At 40.8% G+C, this 19,635-nt stretch overlaps 1 protein-coding gene across 4 annotated transcripts in view; it reads left to right on the forward strand.

Moving 5' to 3' along the window:
- LNX1 (ligand of numb-protein X 1) overlaps window positions 1-19,635 on the forward strand; it is a 293,661-nt gene that overhangs the window by 170,562 nt on the left and 103,464 nt on the right. For all 4 annotated transcript variants that reach the window (XM_077477486.1, XM_077477487.1, XM_077477488.1 and 1 more), the window contains 2 exons: window positions 3,756-3,958; window positions 12,058-12,429. In XM_077477486.1, the coding sequence (XP_077333612.1) occupies window positions 3,756-3,958; window positions 12,058-12,429 (575 nt within the window). The remainder of the gene's footprint in view (window positions 1-3,755; window positions 3,959-12,057; window positions 12,430-19,635) is intronic.

Here is a 19,635-nt window from a genome sequence, read left to right on the forward strand (position 1 = left end):
CCAAAGAGTATGGTGTGGCGCCATGCATGACGCTCACAACATGTCGACTTTGGCAAGTAATGGTGGGGGAAAAGCCACGTAGGAATGATTCGTAAGTTCCACAGCGGGAACTGAACACACGACATGGGGGATACAACGAATGATTTAGGACAAGATGCAAATGCAAAGTAATGATTGATGATAATGATAATGATGATCCTACTTGTGACAGCGAGCAAGACTTGATTGACAAACCACGAATGAGCAAACGCAATGCACTACTTGGGAATAACAGACTCACCAACACGCAGTGAGCTGAAGAGTCGGCCCAGTGACGTAACGAATAATGCACTGGAACCGATAATGTATGGGCGAGTGGGCTGCCTAAATACCCTCTGGGCTCCTCCCATAAATTCAGGCCACCATATGGGCCTTCTTATATATACACTATATTAACAAAAGTATTGGGATGCCTGCCTTTACACGCACATAAACTTTAACGGCATCCCAGTCTTAGTCCGTAGGGTTCAATATTGAGTTGGCCCACCCTTTGCAGCTATAACAGCTTCAATTTTTTTGGGAATGCTGTCTAAGGGACGTGTCTAAGGGAATGTTTGATCACTCTTCCAGAAGTGCATTTCTGAGGTCAGGCACTGATATAGACAAGAAGGCCTGGCTCACAGTCTCAGTTCTAATTCATCCCAAAGGTGTTCTATCGGGTTGAGGTCAAGACTCTGTGCTGGCCAGTTAAGTTCCTCCACCCCAAACTTGGTCACCCATGTCTTTATCGAGACTTGCTTTATGAACTGGTGGGCAGTCATGTGGGAACAGGAAGGAGCCATCCTCAAATTGTTCCCACAAAGTTGGCAGCATGAAATTGTCCAAAATGTCTTGGTATGCTTATGCCTTATGAGTTCCCTTCAATGGAACTAAGGGGACAAGCCCAACCCCTGCAAAACAACCCTACGCCATAATCCACCCTCTATCAAATGACTTGGACCAGTGCACAAAGGAAGGTCCATAAAGACATGGATGAGTGAGTTTGGGGTGGAGGAACTTGACTTGCCTGCACAGTCCTGACCTCAACCTTTGGCATATATTAGAGCGGAGAATGCGAGCCAGGCCTTTTTGTCCAACTTCATTGCCTGACCTCACAAATGTGCTTCTGGAAGAATGGTCAAACATTCCCCATAGACACACTCCTAAACCTTGTGGACAGCCTTCCCAGAAGAGTTGAAGCTGTTATAGCTGCAAAGGGTGGGCCAACTCAATATTAAACCCTACGGACTAAGACGGGGTGCCATTAAAGTTCATGTGCTCCTAAAGGCAAGTGTCTCAATGCTTTTGGTAATATAGTTTGTGTGTGTGTATAGATAGATAGGTAGATAGATAGATAGATAGATAGATAGATAGATAGATAGATATTATTCATTTTACTTCACTGTGAATTCAATGAAGGGCAACGCAACATTTTCACTTTATTGCTGCCTTCACCGGTAGCTTATACTTACCTGCCTCTTTCACAGTATATGTATGTAGCCAAAAGCTCAGTGTGTAGAGGGTGATTGGTGAGTTGTAAGACCCACTGTTAGGAATACACTCTCAGATCCCATTCCCATTCAAGTATCTCTGAGTCATTTGACCCGAAAGAGTAAAATGCATAAAATCTAGCTCAGGTTAATTTTACTGTGTTTCTTACATAGTATGTTTTTTTTTTTTTTTTACTTGTATTATCCTTTGCAAAGTGAAGCTTCACCTCATTTACTAAGCACTGGGGCAAATCCCTTGCAGTCTATTTGCGTTTAGTAAATTAACCCCAATGAGTGCTTTCAAAACAACTCATTATCATACAAAGATTTTACTAATTGTTTTTCTGTAGAAATAGAAAATAAAATATTTATCTATCAGCTGAGTCAGGAAACATATCACATCAGGCTTTATTGGCTCTGCAGTGTGTTTGATGATCAGCAGACATCTCACCATCTGCTGTTCTCAGAGAGGCATCTGTCTGTCTGTGGGTTACCTTAGATGTGAATTGTTGGATGTCTGGAGAAGGTATTTAAACCTCGTTACAGAACTTACCAGTGTAAAAAGAAAAGGCCCAAATGTATTCTTGCTGCAATATTACAGTAATAAACAATGAGGGTTCAAGTGGGCTTTAACATTTATGATTTACCACGGCTTTCCAATCATTAGTTAATCCAGGCAGAGCATGTTAAATGTTTCGGGTCACCTAATGTGGGTGGTCGAGCAATATATACACCCCCAGGGGTTGCTGGATTCTTTGGAAAGCGTTATTGAAGGCCAAAATCCACAGAAAGCACACAAAGGCCATGCTGCAAATACACAAGTATTGTATTTATTCTAAATCTACAGACAAAATAATAGTACAATCCTTATACATTTCATGGATTCAAAATAGTCAAACAAGGACAGATAATCAGATTTCTGTCCCAGAAAAAAATCAAGTATCTTATTGTTTTGAAGAAACACAATATAACAGACATCAAAATCCCTGGAAATACAAAAAACGAAGCAATAAGGAATCTTTCAGCTATCACAATATAGTGTTGTTACTTTATATATGGATCACAATAATGCAATGGAGGGCTGGTGATTAGTGCAGAAAAAGGACAAGAATCCAAATTCTGTGACCCATGACACAGTTATACATTTACACAAATACTGAAAAGCCCCTACACAAGCGTATTAAAAAGGTGCCTGGAGACTAGTCCAGCCAAGCTCTTTCCTGATGTAAGAGACACGAGAATCGTATTCAGCTTACCAAAAGAGCAGTACCTGCAATGCTTGGCAGACATTAATTCTGCAGCACAATTGCTTGCTCATAGCTCCCGATGGGAATTCAAAGTTAGAATTTTTATCAAAGACCTGGTAGCAAAGAATTATTGGGAACAGACTGGAGGTAGAAGCCATGATGGCTGTTACAATACCAAGTGCTAGTATGCTGCAAAAGCAGGTGTAAAAAGATCTGTGTAGCTGTGTAGGAAAATGGACTCAAACTAAGTGCAAATAGGATTTATTAGGAGCATGGCAAAAAAAAAAAAACACTATACCACACATAAATACAAGCAACAATAAAACACATGTGAGAAACTACAGTACCTATCTATCTAACTATACTAAATTATATACAAAGCACAGGGAGAGATTGGGTACGTCTGGGGCACAGGGTAAGAAGTCAGAAATAAATTACCAGGTTAATATAATTATAGTGATCACATGTATTGTAGTAAGTATAATGCAAAACCACACTCATTTGCTAAATGAAAAGTGATTAGTAGCATATATCCCTTTCACAACCCCTTGCAAGCCTTCTCATATCCAAATACAACAGAAAATGCAGTATGATAGGTCAAAACATCATACAATATAGAGTGTCTGATTTAAAAAAAAAAAACGTTTCTAGTTTATTTTTCTAGTTTCTAGGCAACACTTCTTACTGTATGCTAATAATTTATATTATCTAAAGGATTATACTATATCAGCAGGTCAAATGCATTAGATAGTTGTAAAAAAAAAAATCTGGAGTAGTGTAGGTTGTTCAACCAATTTTAGGACAAGTCAAGCAGATGCCATCCCAACCCTCTCCAAATATGTGTTAGAAATGTTACACTAGCTTGTTTGTGTGTATTGTGTAGTAGAATTAACATTATAAATATGATGTCAGATACTTTTTTTTCTATATTGACTTTACTACATGTATTTGTGAGAAAAATTCTTCTGACTTACGATTACCTAATATTTATGTCTCCCAGTGCTGCCAAATCTGTCACATCTTATTCCTGATGGAGAGATAACCTGCATTAAAATCAATCGCTCTGATCCCAATGAATGTCTCGGAATTAGGATTGTGGGTGGAAATGAAACCCCTCTGACCCAAATCATCGTACAACATATCTATCAGGATGGGGTCATTGCTCGTGATGGGAGACTCCTTCCTGGAGACATGATCTTAAAGGTGAGTTTACTTATGTACCTTATTTAGAGCTAAACACTGCTTGAAATTCCATGGCCTGAAAGCTTCCTCTATGTCCTGAGGCTTCCTTAATAATTCCTTTATTTGCCTGTGCTGAACTGAAAAACCTCAAATCAGCTCAACATCCATTGCTTCCCGCCATGATAGGTTTATTATGATGACGATGATGATGATTATGATGATAGGTTTATTTATGGACGATGGATCCCCTCCAGAAATTGCTACACATAGTTTTTAGATGAACAATACCCCAACATTTGGGAGAATGAATAAAGGGTATTGCATTGACAGCTGTGACAAGAGGAGGCAGATTATATCAGCCTGGCAAGGGGAGAACCTCTGGCTAATGAATACAATCAGTGCCTCTAGACTGTTTTTGGAGATGGGTTCCTATTTTTTCTATTATATATTTTTGTTTATCTGCTTTTTGAAAAAGACAAATTCTTTATTTCTCTCCTTCAAAAGCTATTGCTGTATGCCAGTCCCTTACCACAGCCTTATTTTACCCTTTTGAAGACCATCACTGTATTATGGCTTGTAAAATGTCCCAAGCTATCATATTAATCACCCTTATTATTCTCCTCCATGTCATGTCTTTTCTTCAGTCAGTCTTTCCTCATTCTGTGCCTATTTTAGTGAAAAATAAATAAATAAATAGAAATACTAGGATTATCTGTCAATTTACTACTATTTACCATGATCAACACAAATGCACTAATTTGTATGTATTGAAGTTGGAACTAATATTTTAGTTTTATCTGGTTGCAGGTAAGTTCAATGACATGCTGGCTTCTTGGTTACCCTAATCCAGTGATGGCAAACTTTGGTACCCCAGATGTTTTGGAACTACGTTTCCCATGATGCTCAACTACAATGCAGAGTGCATGAGCATCATGCAAAACGTACTTCCAAAACATCTGGGGTGCCAAGGTTTGCCATCACTGCCCTAGTCTTAAGATATCTCTACTCAAATACCCGATTACCCAAGTCAATTACAAAGCCAAAGATGGTGTCATGCTGCTCATATGGATACACAGCAATATAAATTGTATAATAAATGAAAATAAAAAATATTGTGGAATCAAGCAGCAAGAGAGTGGCGCTACATTATGGCATTGTAGAAGCAGGTTTAGACATAAACTACTGTAGGGATGTCTTTCTATTGTAGCGTCCAAGATATAAAAAGATGGAGGATGATCTGAATACCCAATTCCACCCAACTCCATTACAAAGATGGTGTTATGTTGCTCTGGTGGATTTTCTGAAATGTAAAATATTGGAAAATACAACTGCAAGACTGTAACTCCATTGTTATGATCTTGTAGAAGGAGGTACAGGCATAATTACTGTATAGAAGTATTCTCATTGGGAATGGTAGGGTGTGTGTGCATTTCTTGGCAGCAACGATTTAGCATGTACCATCCAGTAGGGTACAGCAACAAATATTATTAGATACTACTTTCTATAGCTATGCCTCTCCTTCCCAAGCCCACTGTATTGTTTCTTCTTCTCAAGCCCCCTGCATTGTTTAACTTGTGGAAGTACTATCATGCCTTTGTGTATACATCTGGCCATTTAAACGTTCAGAGGATCAGAAGGAATACAAGTTTGTATAAAGTCAGTGTGTGCTATACACATAGAATCAATACAAATGCTAGCTTTATTTATGCTGGTTGTAGCTCCAGGCACTCAACCCAGCAAGATGCCTTTCTCAACATCCCTCTCTGATCTCAAGATCTGTTGATGCCTTTAATGTTTCTTCAGTGACATGTGCTGAGGACAAGGCTTAGGTATAATGCAGCTGCACAGCTGCCAATTGACTACATACCCCAGCATTCCCTGACATCTCTTTATTATAATCACAGCACAGAAATAGCAATATATTTATTTTTCTACTTTTGTACCAAAAAAACACAATGCACATCTTTGTATTGGAGAACTTTTTACTTACCTGACTACAGTCATTTTAGGTAAATATCTATTTATTATTTATTTATAACAGACATAAATATGGGGGGAATTTCCTAGAACTAGAGAGTGCAAAATCTGGTGCAGCTCTCCATAGAAACCCATCAGCCTCCAGGTTTTATTGTCAAAGCTTAACTGAACAAATTGAAGTATGAAGCTGATTGGCTACCATGTTCAGCTTCAGCTGATTTTGCATGCTCCAGTTTTATCAAATCTCCTTCATAGTGCCAACAGTCCCAGACCTCAAGGAGTTTACAATCTATAGTCCCTATCTCATATGCTTACATATAAGCACACACATACACACACATACTAGAGTCTATTTAAGCCAGGCCATACATGTATCAACATTTTTTTGGTTCTGCAGGGACCAGCCAAATTTTAATCCATGCATGGACTGTCTGCTTGTACATAAATCAATTCATCAGGAGGAACCCAGAGTGCCTGGAGACAACCCAGACAAGCACAGGGAGGACATGCATACTTCATTACATGTACTATCTAAAATATTTATAATCAGAATGTTTAGAATGAATATTAAACACAATAAATATATTTAGCTGCACTTTTTACTTTCTATGTGAGTTATAATTATACAAAAGCACCTCATCAAACTATGTAGGTATGGTTACACCTTCTACTACTTCATATTAAAGTGTATATTACAGCTAATACTGGATCAAAAAAGAAGTCCCCATTAACATTACATCTCCATAGGGCTTTTGTAACAATTATATATTATGTTTTTTTTTATTGCTACTGTAGCGCCGGCTCCTGAAGAGCACGCGCTATGTGTTTTTGGCATTTAATATTCCTGGAACTGCAGTGTGGTTTTGGGTTTAATTACCCTAAATTTTGGTCTCAATACTAGTCTGGCTGGATTGCATGATGTTCTGCTTGACCATAAGTGGTGCTGTGATCTGTGGCAGGTGCTAGAACGCAGTCCAGTTAGGTGCATTGAGTGCCAGTTCTCTCTCGGAACCAGCCCAGTGGAGAGTGTCACTCTTGCTGTGCATTTTGGGAGGGGGTACTTAAGGTGCTGACATCACGTGCTTCCGGTCCAGAAGTGCTTTCTGACTGTTTGGTCCTGGTCCTCCTGACCAGCCCCCAGGGCTCTCATGGCCAGGGGTGTGGATCCACCCGACTCCAAGTCTCTGGGCTGGCTGGCCTGAGGCAAAGTAACTGAAAGAAGGATTCAGAGGTGGTCCAGTGTCATCTCAGTTTGTGGAGAGGCCCAGGAACCGTAGAAGCATCCAGGGGAGGACTCTTCGGGAGAAGGCCACGCAAAGGTTGGCTTCTCAGCAGGAGCCTGGAGGCTAAGTTGAAAGACCCCAAGTGAATCTAATCCCATATAGTATCGCCGGACTGGCTGCGAGATTCTGGTACCATACGAGGGTTCTCTGAGTTGGGAGTCTAGTTCCTCAAGTCTAATTCCTCCATTCCAAACTACCTCATCCATGTCTTTATGGACCTTTTTTTTGTGCATTGGAACAGGAAGGGGCCATTCCAAAACTGTTCCCACAAAGTTAGCAGCATGAAATTGTCCAAAATCTCTTGTTATGCTGAGAGTTCCCATCACTGGAACTAAGGGGCCAAGGCCAACCCCTGAAAAACAATCCCACACCATAATCCCCCCACCACCAAATGATTTGAACCAGTGCACAAAGCAAGGTCCATAAAGATATGGATGAGCGAGTTTGGGGTGGAGAAACTTGACTGGTCCTCCAGAGAGTCCTGTCCTCAGCCCCAATAAACACTTTTGGGATTAATTAGAGGGGAAACTGCAAGCCAGACCTCCTCATCCAACATCAGTACCTGGCTTCACAAATGTGCTTCTGGAAGAGTGGACAAACATTCCCATAGACACACTCCTAAACCTTGTGGGCAGCCTTCCCAAAAGAGTTGAAGTTTTTATAGCTGCAGAGGGTGGGCCAACTCAATATTAAACCCTACGGACTAAGACTGGGATTCCAGTTCATGTGTGTGTAAAGGCAGGCATCCCAATACTTTTGACAATATAGTGTATATTGTATATTCACATCAAAAATATATTATACATCAGTCCCTACCCTCAAAGAGTTTACAATCTAAGATCCGTAATTCACATTCATACACACAGTACATATTTCATTTATTTTTAAAATTCAAAGCAAACTCACCCATCCACCCATGTCTTTATGCTTTATTTCATTGAAAAAAAACCTCCCTCCCTAGCATTTCTAGCCACAGCCATCTTGACTAAGAGAACATGATTCATGTGACATTTACTTCATGGAATCCATCTTCCCTTAGCTCAGTCATGCAGGCAGGAAGGTGTGCTTAGCTGAGAAAGCCCCTCCTTCACTCCTCCAGATTAAAGATAAAAAATGCCCATGAAGACTCCAGGGATTTATAACATCATTTTGACTTAAGCTAGAAACCAGAAAATGAAGGGAATAAAGCGCCAAACCTGCATAGTGTAGCACAATTTATTAAGTAAAATACCATATAAAACAAATGAAACTCACAAGTGGTTAAGGGAGAGAGAGAGGATGACAGTCCGCAGTGTATTGTAATGAGCTGGGAACTGTGTGGTAGTCCTTGGTGGAGAAGAAAGCAGGCTGTGGTGGGGAGCAAGATGAGCCTGGAGTCTGTGCAGGGAGACTGGCGTGAGACTGCCCTGTGTGGTCTTGATGGTTTATACAGAAATCAGATGTCCACACAAAGACCATGTGTCCAGCTGGGTTGGTGAGAGGAGCTGTCAGTCCAACCGTTGTGTGAGCCAATCGGGGCGCGTTTCAGAAGCTTAACCACGCCTCCTTCATCAGCCATTTAACCTGGTATATGACATATTATCACTATAGGTTGAGCATAGTGTCAGCATTGTAGTGTTGTTTGGTCATGTTTTTTTAGAAACCAGAAAGCGACTGAAGAAATGTAGAAAATAAAGGTTAAAACAAGTAAATATAATATACTTTCTTATCTATTTACTAAGGCCAGCAGTATAAAGCTTAAAATAGTTCATGTTAATCGAGAGAGTAAAGTTCTGTATGAATAAGGCTTAAATATCTCATCATAATTGGGAAACCTAAGTTCTTTTGTTGGGAATTCAAAGTCTCCCTAACTACTGTTGGTGCTCATGTTCAGTTAGTTACACTTTGTATTGCTTAATTGATTTGTCCACACATATGTTACCACTAATGTAAGGAATCTACATTTTATATAAATGGTTGGCATGTAGACTCTGGCAAAAGACATTTAACTCACTAAAGAAGAAAATAAAGTTCATCTGGTTCTCCTGAAATATGTAATGTTTTATCATATTTCATCATGTTTTCCATGGGATTTTAAGCCATAAAAACCTTCTAATCATTCTAATATGCAAGGTATGAGTGGCTTTGTATCTTTACCCAAATTGCTGACTGCTTGGATTTTTTGTGATATAGTCATCTGAGAAATGAGAAGGACTTAGCTCATTTCAAAGTTAAATATATATGGAAAGTATGACGGTATGGGAGCAGGTGAGTTAAAAGTTGATGTGATGTTTAACAAGTTAAACAGAGTTCAGCACTGACACGTAGATTTTCGGAGCCATTCTCCACGTCAATATCAGAAAATCTTTGAATGCTGCCTATGTAAAAGTTACGAATTTATACATAAGCTGTTTAAAAAGTGGGATTCAAGATTTATCAAAGACAAATAAAACAAACAAAACAACATCTAAAAAAAAGTCTATTGCAATATTTAATAGAATGATTTTGCAGAATGAACTGCATGTGCGCAAGTGATGTCATTGGCCGGAGCTGCGAAAATCTCCTAAATGGCTCCAATTTTAAAGAGGAAGTAAAGACTCTGAAAAAAAAAATACACCCTGCAAAACAAAGACATAATGAGATAGTATGTATAGCTGGTGCCACCACTAACGGCATGATCACCATTAGAAACAGCATGCTCAGTGCGCCTGCGCCCGATGTCTACGGTGCATGCGCCTTAGACATCGTTGCCGCTATTTCTGCAAATATCTCCTAAACCTTTTAGGTTTGGGAGATATTTCTTGCACCTACAGGTAAGCCTTCATCTTGGCTTACCTGTAGGTTAAAGCGTTTGTAATGGGTTTACAACCACTTTAAAATGTTTAAAGGTAGTTACTAGGTTTACATTTTATAAACCTCAATATAGGGCAAAGTTCCAAAGCTGGGTTTAATACCATTTTAGCTTACGTATACACAGTACACTGCAGTTCAGGAAGCATGTGTAAATCGCACACATTCCTGACCTGCAGGCAAAATGCGCTGCTTGTTTGTGGACACGCAGTGATGCCATTCATTCTTAATGGCACCCCTACACATAAAACGGTTCAGGAACTTTTTTCCTGTGTTTCCTGCAGGTACAGCAGCCCATTCAACTGAATAGGCTGCTGTGCTCACGCAAATACAGCCAGCAGGACCCACTGCAGTGTGAGCCTAGGCTTAATGCTAATGTTTATTTTGTTGGGATAAAATGCCAAACACATTAGTTATGTGTAATGGTGTGTATCCCATTACCTGCAGGAAGCTGCTTACCTCCAGCATCTCCTTCACTTAGCTTTGATATTTCTGAGCAGCTACTGAGAAAAGTTATGCCACTTGCCTGCCATCTTCTGCCTTCTCTGCCATTCAAAAGAACTCATATTACTATTCTCACACTATTCTGTGGACAGAGGAGGAGCAGTTGACTGACAGGATCTCCACCGCTCATTCACAGAAATTGATGCATTTTGGTAGAGTAGTAACACCAGTTTTGTGAATGTCGGAGAGGGCAGAAGGGTGAGGGTGAGTTGAGCAGCTTTTCCTCTGTACCAACAACTACTGTTAATATTCATAGATCTGTTTATTGTCCCATTGGAGAGATTTACCTTCACTTCCTGTCCTATAGCCAAAACAGGAAGTGAAATCCCTGCAAATTAGGCAAATCCTCTGGGGGCTTCCTGAGGCACCAGAATTAGAGTCACCATTAGAAGATTTCCCTTCTATTACTGTTCTAGGGACAACCCATAATTTGGGATTTTCTTTCATTTTCACTTTTAATGATGGACAGGACAAATAGAGAGGGTGAATCTCCCTAATGGGGGCACAGGGAGAAATAAAAACTGACAGGTATTCTCATCCCTCCCTACTCCACCCAAACTTAAAACAAATGTTTTGCCTTTAGTTATACTTTTACAGCATAATCGGAATTTAAAATATATTCATTTCCACATTGTATTTCAACTATTTCTAGCCTACTCTGATTAATGTTAATGATCTTGAAGTTTGTAAACAATTTACTTGAATTCTGTGGCACATATTCACTATGCCCTGTGAGTAGGCAGCGCTGTGTAACACATTTCACAGAGCCTGCCTTCTGAACTACAGAGGTGCTGAAAAGAGGGGTTTAAGGAGGGGGAGTCATTACAGGAATAACATCTTTCAAACAGCAAGGTACCATGGGATATGTAGTCCTTAGAAATTGAAGGTAAACCGCAAAAGAGAACCTGTAAGGCCCCTTTCACACATGCGGATGGTATGTCCGTATTTCATCCATCCGTTTGCGGATGAAATACGGGCCATACATTCATCCCTATGGGATAGCGGGTGTCTGCGGATGAGCATCCGCAGACACCCGCTATTGTCCGCCTCCGCAAATGTCCGATTCTGCAGACGGAGGAAAATCCTATTTTTCTGTCCATCTGCAGAGCGGATCGGATGAACACAGACACACGGTCCGTGCTCGTCCGATCCCCATAGAGGAGAGCGGAGAGCTAAAAAGGGCGGTCCCCGCACAGTGTGCGGAGACCGCCCTGTCCGCAGCCGGCTCAGCGGGGACAACGGAGCGATCCCCGCTGAGCGAGCGGATCTTCACGGGGCGGATCTTTACTGATCCGCCCCGTGTGAAAGAGGCCTAAAGCATACAGGGAATCCAGGAAGTTGTGGAAAGAAATGGCCAGCAGACAGGCAACATGAAAGGAGATTTTTTAAGTAAGCCTAAATTAGATTATCAAATAAAACTATTTATTTAGATGGTAATTATGCCAGCAGTTGCTAATTGCTCTGTTGCAAAAAGTCTTTAATAATTTACAGTAATATATTACAATATTGTGTTTTTGTGTTTTTTAGGTCAATGGCATCGACATCAGTAATGTACCTCACACTTATGCACTTTCCATACTCAGACAGCCCTGCCAGGTGTTGAAGCTTACAGTTCTCAGGGAGCAAAGATACAAATGTAGGAGCAATGGCATCGGTATTGATCCACAAACCTCCCGGGATGACAGCATCCATGTTGTCTTGAGCAAAAGCAGTCAAGATGTGCAGCTTGGAATAAAGCTTGTCCGCAAACGGGATGAGCCAGGAATATTTATTTTTAACTTGCTGGAAGGAGGTGTTGCTGCTCGGGATGGTTACCTGCAAGAGAACGATCGAGTTTTAGCTATCAATGGTCATGATGTGCGCAATGGGACACCAGAAATTGCAGCTCAGCTAATACAGGTTAGTAACATTCCAATTATCTGATAATTTATTAGACTGATCTCTGAAAGTGAATCAAAGGAAAAAACGTGCTTGCCCATGTAACACAATGTAAGGTGGAGGGCTCCCTAGGTAAGTATATTTTTAAAGATATGATATGTCTTACAAATAGGGACACCAACAGAGCATACACCAAAATACGTCCTAATTCTAGACTACACGGGTATTGTTCTATCAAACACCAGTAAAGGTTTATCAGGATGGCCATACTTTTAACAGGATATTGATAGCCAGCATTTAAAATAAACAGAAGTGACCCCTGCCAGCACAGGGTCATTTGTATCCAACAGCATGCCTGTAAAACACGAGTGAATATACTTACTCTACCAGTGGCCCATTTGTTGAAAGCTGATCCCTGGGCACTACATGTATTCCACAATCCTGGTGTGTGGAAAACGTGTTCACCTACAGCTCTGTACTTCCAACCACCGGCTCCTACATCACTACAGGACATACAAGCTGGTGGAAGGAACCATAGTGCTCTGCAGGCTAAACAATGTGACCCGCCTGAAGGGTCAAATACTTGCAGCGACCAGAGAACAGCACATTTCAACAAATACTCAAATCTTCTTTTAGGCCGGATGCACATGGGTTTATGAAAGTAAGCAGCATTTTTTTCTGCCAGAATATGACAGAAAAAACACCTCTAATGTTACATGTATGTTCATTTATGTGCGTATGGCATTTAAATATACATGCATTCATTCTACTGGCCAGAATATTAATTTATTCTGGCCATTGGAATACATTTCCGTACATATGCACTGTTTTTTTCTGTTTCTGCTCAAAAGCTCCTTTTGGAACCTGCCTTTGGGGTTTTTTTTAGTTGTTTTGTTTTTTTTGGTGCTTCCTATAAACATTCCTCTGCAAATACTCCCGTAAACACCTATGTGTGCATGGCCACATAGGCTAGCATAGAGGTGCTTTCACAGACATAAAAAAATGCTAAACTCCTGTATAAGCAGAGTTGTTTAAGCTCCATGTGCATGAGGCCTAACAGGTATTCTGTGCTGACAGGGTCACTTAAGCCCACTCTCCATTGCTTGTAATTTGCAATGAGTGGTATTGGGTGATAATTAGACATTGCATGTGGAACAAAAAAAATAAACATACTCAAATGCCTGCTGCAATATTGGTGTAATGCTGCAGCTGTCCCCCATTGGCTCTTACACTAAGAACTGAGTGATTACATGACCGCTGTTCTCAATCTGCTCTGAGTGGAGAGCAGTGACTGTCAGTCACCACTCTGTGCTCTGCCCCTCCAGCGCTCACTGGAGTGGCAGGCTGGGAAGGGAAGCCGGAGCAGCTGGCTCAGGCTCTCAGTGGTGTGCTGAGAGACTGAGCCAGTTTCTGGTCATGCATCTGGGGGGATCTTGACATTATTGTCGGGATCCTTGCAGATCCTGGAGCAGCTCTGTGACGTCGGCCAACAACAGACTTTAACCCTCCGTTGACTGATTCTGGGTCACAGGAGAGCTCAAATAAATGTGACTCAGAAGAAAAGGTTGGCCAAAAGATCTTTGGACATACCTCACTTTTAATTTGCAGATTAAGAAACTTTTGATCTATTTTTAGATTTTCCATGTTGCAAGCGCAGGTGAAAACACAGACTTTCCATTAATAGGTTAGTTTATATTCATAGTATGTACCAAAGCTGGCACCCGAAAAATTCAAGATCTTATGATTGTCATTTTTTGTAGTAGGGACTGAATGTCATCTATTAAGCACCAATACCTTAGTATATAAAGATATAGCTGCCCAGACTGGGCCTAATTTGTTATTTAAAAATAAGGTGCCTTGCTAAATGACGGCATATTCTCTTTGTCTATGGAACAAAATAAATAACTTTTTTTAGTAAATGAACTTGGGCTAGACAAGCAAACTGTGTATTTGGTTGCTTTGACCAGTACTCTTTCACTTGAGAATACACTTACTATAGATTAAAATGATTCATCCCATGTTTTAGAACCCCCAGCAGGGTAAGATTATATAGCGCTTGTCATATTTGAACTTTCATTGGAGATATCAGAACGGGTCCCCAGAATAGCAACAATACTGAAACTTTAGAGGTCCTAGAGCTGTGGCAATCCTACATTTGGGGTCCTAATTTAGGGTTAGCAGCACTAGTATATCAAGACATATAAGCCTTATGTATTCTTGCAATGATCTGCTTACTGGCTCTATATTTCAGTAATAACCATGATCATTTGTCTACATACCTTAACATTTGTGTAGGCACTTATGTACCCATTTTGGGTTATTCTTCAGCAAATGTAGCATGCAATAAAAGATTACTGCATGCTAGAGGATAAAGTGGAAGAACACATTCTCTCTTTCTACATCATACTAAATTTTAAATGTAATTTTGTTAATGCATTACAGATCCCCTCCTCATTGTCTGCAAAATCTGCATTGAATCATTCTGTATGAAATGTAACATCTGCTCATCTCTTCAGTTATATCTAATAGTCTTTTTTTATGTCAGATTTTGGTTTTCTAAAATTTTGGCAGGATTTCAGTGACTTTCATAAAGCAAGCTGAGCATCTCACAATAATGAGTCAGAAAGTGTGTGTTTTCTTTTGTCTCGAGTTCATAATTTTGTCAAAATTACCATTCTTCCCAAGCTCTACTGCTTGTATGTCATGTTGATTGATTAAGTGTATAAATTGTGCATAGAGATTAGTGGATCCATCACCTCAACCTTGGACTCTAGTGTAAAATTGGGGGTTCATTGGAATATCTTTTTATTAGTTCTGAACCATCATCATGACTGCAGCGCCAGTTTCAGTTTTTCCCATGAATAGATCACTATCTCTATGTAGGAAAATTGATAGGATACCAATGATTCCATGGAAGTTCCCAGAGCAATAGAGCTCATGGGTTTGGGAGGCCGGAGTGGCAGTTTTCATTATTTTTTTTCTAATGTGTCTTATGAAATCTCAATTAAAATATAGTATGATAATATGTATTTTGCCATTGTTCTTTGCTTCCTATTATTTCATGTGTTGTGAGTGTTGCCGGACAGTGGTTTAAGTCACTCCAATGGGGTTACAAGATAGAAAAATATTCTGTCAATGACCGCATTTGGTTTAATGGAATTTATTGGTGATCCAAAAATAATGGATGGTCGGTTGAGTTGTTGACATCAGAGATTTACATAATATAGTAAGTCTCTGCTTATAAAACATGGTTTCACTTGAACAGCTGTGTCTCTTTCTGTGTCTATATATACATTTCCACATTACAAGCCTAATCTTACTGTGATCCTGGCTTTAGGATCCAGACTTCTTATTTAATATAAGACATTTAAAACTTTAACTCTGCCAAGTATAGGGGAGAAATGAAAGCTGGAAAACTATTGGGATCTGGTCTTCTGACACTTACTTAGCTATGCAATTATAAAATTCCTACTCTCATGAAAGCTGTCCAGGCAGCGACATAAAGCAGGCCCAGTGGGGCTCTCTTGTTATATCTATCACTGCCATCACAGCCATTCATTCTGCTCACCATTGACTCCAGCAGTCTCTGACAAGTTGCCAAGAAGGCATTTGTAATTTGTAGAGTACAACACCTGAAAGTGATTACGCAGCTTATACGTGGTGCCTCTTTGCAGAGTCACTGAGGTTACCAAAAGGCCAGAGAGACTGTGCAGTCATTGGGGAAGTTGGGAAACATGCTTTGCTTTAGGAGATTTTCCTAAAAGTGGGATTGTAGAAATGTCACCCCTGCACAGTTGCAGTCACATAAACGACTAATTTATTTCATTATAGTAGTAATATACAGAATGTAAGGGAGATAGGCTAACAAAGTTTTGCTTTAAGTACAATGAGTTTTTTTCTTTCAGTGCAATAGAGTTTTGTATGCTAAGGCAATGGACAAAACACTTCCCAAACTCCCTGTGCCCCTACATTACTTACCATAATGCTTTGCTAGAATGATCCCTGTTAGCCCCTGTACACACGGTCGGAGATTCTGCCAACCAAATCCGTCGGATTAAGTTGTCGAAAAATCTGATCTTTCAGAACGTGATGACGTAATTTCGTTACGATGGGACTACATTCAGGCTAGTAGCCAATAGCTTTGATGTAGGAATTTGATCTGAGCATGCGTGGCACTTGGTCCGATCAAAATTCGCTACACATGATCAGAGTATGTCCGATCGAACCAGTTGGTCGGGAAATATTTCCAACATGTTGGAAAATTGGGTCCGACGGATATTCCGACGGAATCAGTCCGATGCATACCACACACAGTTGGATTATCCGACAACACGGTCCGATAGGACACATTCCGACGGATTCTCCGACCGTGTGTACAAGGGCTAAAAGATAGGAAGTCCTTAAAAATAGGACTAAAAATGTATACAGTTTGGGCTGACTTTAAATGTCTGCCAAACAGATGAATACACAAATATAATGCATGTATATGATCTGTTTTACCCATATTTAAAAATATATTCAATCATTCTTGTAATTAACAAACTCATGTCACACTACATACATGAGGTTCTCCCTTTTGTCCTCACTCTCCTGTAATTTATAAACCACTCATTCAGCCCCTAGTGGCTGAAATTTCACAATGTAGCAGAACCTGACTTGAATTTAAAGTGTTTATAAGCCAAACAAAAAATCATGTTACTGGCTCTTTAACCACTTGCCGACCGGCTTGCAGCGATATACGTCGCAGAACGGCACAGGTGCGCAAAACCGCATGCCCGTACATCACTCTGTCATCTGTGGCTAACAGGCACTCGCACCCGCCGCATGCCGCAGGTCCAACAGACTTGATGTCCACCGGTGGCCCACGATCGTGGCACGGAGAGTCAGGAATAGGGAGATGCCTATTTAAACAAGACATTTCCCTGTTCTGCCTAGCAACATGAAAGGGATCTACTGCTCCCAGTGATCGGGAGCAGTGATCTCTGCCATGTTCTAGTAAGCCCATCCCTCCTACAGTTAGAACACACTTAACCCCTTGATCACCCCCTAGTGTTTAACTCCTTCCCTGTCCGATCTGTCCGTCGCAATGTCGACAAACTAAACTGACATTACTAATACATTTTTTTTATAAAGATGCCATAAATCTATCCCCTATTTTGTAGATGCGATAACTTTTGCACAAACCAATCAATATATGCTAATTGCTTGTTTTTTTTTTTACCAAAATATGTGGAAGAATACATATTGGCCTAAACTGAGTAAGACATTTTTTTTAATATATATATTTTTGGGGGATATTTATTATAGCGAAAAGTAAAAAATATTGCTTTTTTTTTTCAAAATTTCTCTTTTTTCGTTTATAGCGCAAAAAAAAAAAAAAACACAGAGGTGATCAAATACCACCAAAAGACAGCTCTATTTGTGGGGAAAAAAGAACATCAAATTTGTTTGGGTACAATGTCGCACGACCACGCAATTGTCAGTCAAAGCCACCCAGTGCCGTATCACAAAAAAGGGCTTGGTCTGGAAGGGGATAAATCCTTCCGGGGCTGAAGTGGTTAAAGCGATAGTAAACATCGCTTGTTCACTTGTACTCCCTCCAACCACCTAACGGTTACCTGTAGAGACCTTCGCTACCTCAACCCTTCTCTTCTCTACTCTGCTACTGACCACCTCTATGACAAAATCTCACCCTTGTCCTGCCCCAACCTAGCCACTTTAGTCCACAACAGCTCACTGTCACCTAGACAAGCTTGCCCCCTCACTAAACACAGAATCAGGCCCCAACCGCTACTACAATCCTGGCAAACAGACGGCACAAGAAAATGTAGCCACGCTCTTGAGCGTCTGTGCTGTAGGGCTAAATCCCAGGAAGACTTCAACCAATATAAATCTGTCCTCCTATAATACTATTCCTGCCTCCACACTGCCAAATGGACCTATTTTATCACACTCATTAACACATTATCATGCAGTCCCCGTCAACTCTTCTCTACCTTTAACACTCTACTTTGTCCTCCACTGCCTCCACCCTCTAACTTACTCACTGCCCAGGAGATCGCCAACCATTTAAAAAAATAAGATCGATACAATTTGTGAGGATGCGCAGAAACCTCCCCTACTAAACACCCCATGTCCACAGGTACAAGCATTGCTTCCCTCATTCAACCCTGCTAGTATTAATGAGTTTGCTAAAAAAAAAATCTAAAGCCCACCTAACTACCTGCTCCCTCACAAATACTACACTCACCCTTTGACTCAATTCTACACTTACTAACTCACATTTTCAATCTCTCCTTCTCTTCTGGCATCTTCCCCAACTCTCTGAAACATGTGCTAGTCACCTCTATCCTTAAAAAGCCCTCACTGGACCCCACCAATCTTCACAACCCTTGCCCCACCTCCTTACTCTCCTTCTCCTCCCAAATCCTTGAAAGACTGGTCTACAACCGACTGAGTGACCATCTGACTATGAACAAACTTCTTGATCCCCTTCAGTCTGGATTTTGCCCCCAACACTCAACGGAAACTGCTCTCTTTAAACTCACCAACAACCTAATAATGGCTAAAACCAATGGACACTATTCTATACTACTTCTCCTGGACCTCTCTGCTGCCTTTGATACAGTGAACCACCCCCTACTCCTGAAAAAACTCCACTCCTTTGGTTTCTGTGACTGTACTCTTCCCTTGTTCTCATCCTACCTACCCCACCACTCCTTTAGTGTCACGTATAACTCACCTTCCTCCTCTACTCTTGTTTTCTCCATTGGGGTCCCCCAAGGTTCTGTTCTTGGACCTCTCCTTTTCACAATCTACACCTCCTCCCTGGGTCAGTTGATTGACTCCCATGGCTTTCAATATCATCTCTACTTGGACAACACCCAAATCTACCTCTCCACCCCCCCCCCCCAACTCACTCCATCTGCCTCCTCATGCATCACCAACTTACTAACAGATATATCAGCCTGGATGTCCCATCACTTCCTCAAACTCAACCTATCCAAAACTGAGCTCATTATATTTCCTCCCTCACATGCCACTTCCCCTCTGCTCAACTATGAACCCGACCCCCAATGCCAGGATAGTTGTAATCCTGGATTCTGAACTATCCTTTCGGACCCACATCCAATCACTGTTCAAAGATACGCCCCTTCCTAACCAATGTCACCACAAAACTTCTAATCCACTCCCTGGTCATCTCTTGCCTCTACTATTGCAACCCCG

This window comes from Lithobates pipiens, unplaced genomic scaffold, assembly GCF_037356315.1.
Source record: "Lithobates pipiens isolate NorthernLeopardFrog02 unplaced genomic scaffold, aLitPip1_a1.2 Scaffold_13, whole genome shotgun sequence".
Taxonomy (NCBI): domain Eukaryota; kingdom Metazoa; phylum Chordata; class Amphibia; order Anura; family Ranidae; genus Lithobates; species Lithobates pipiens.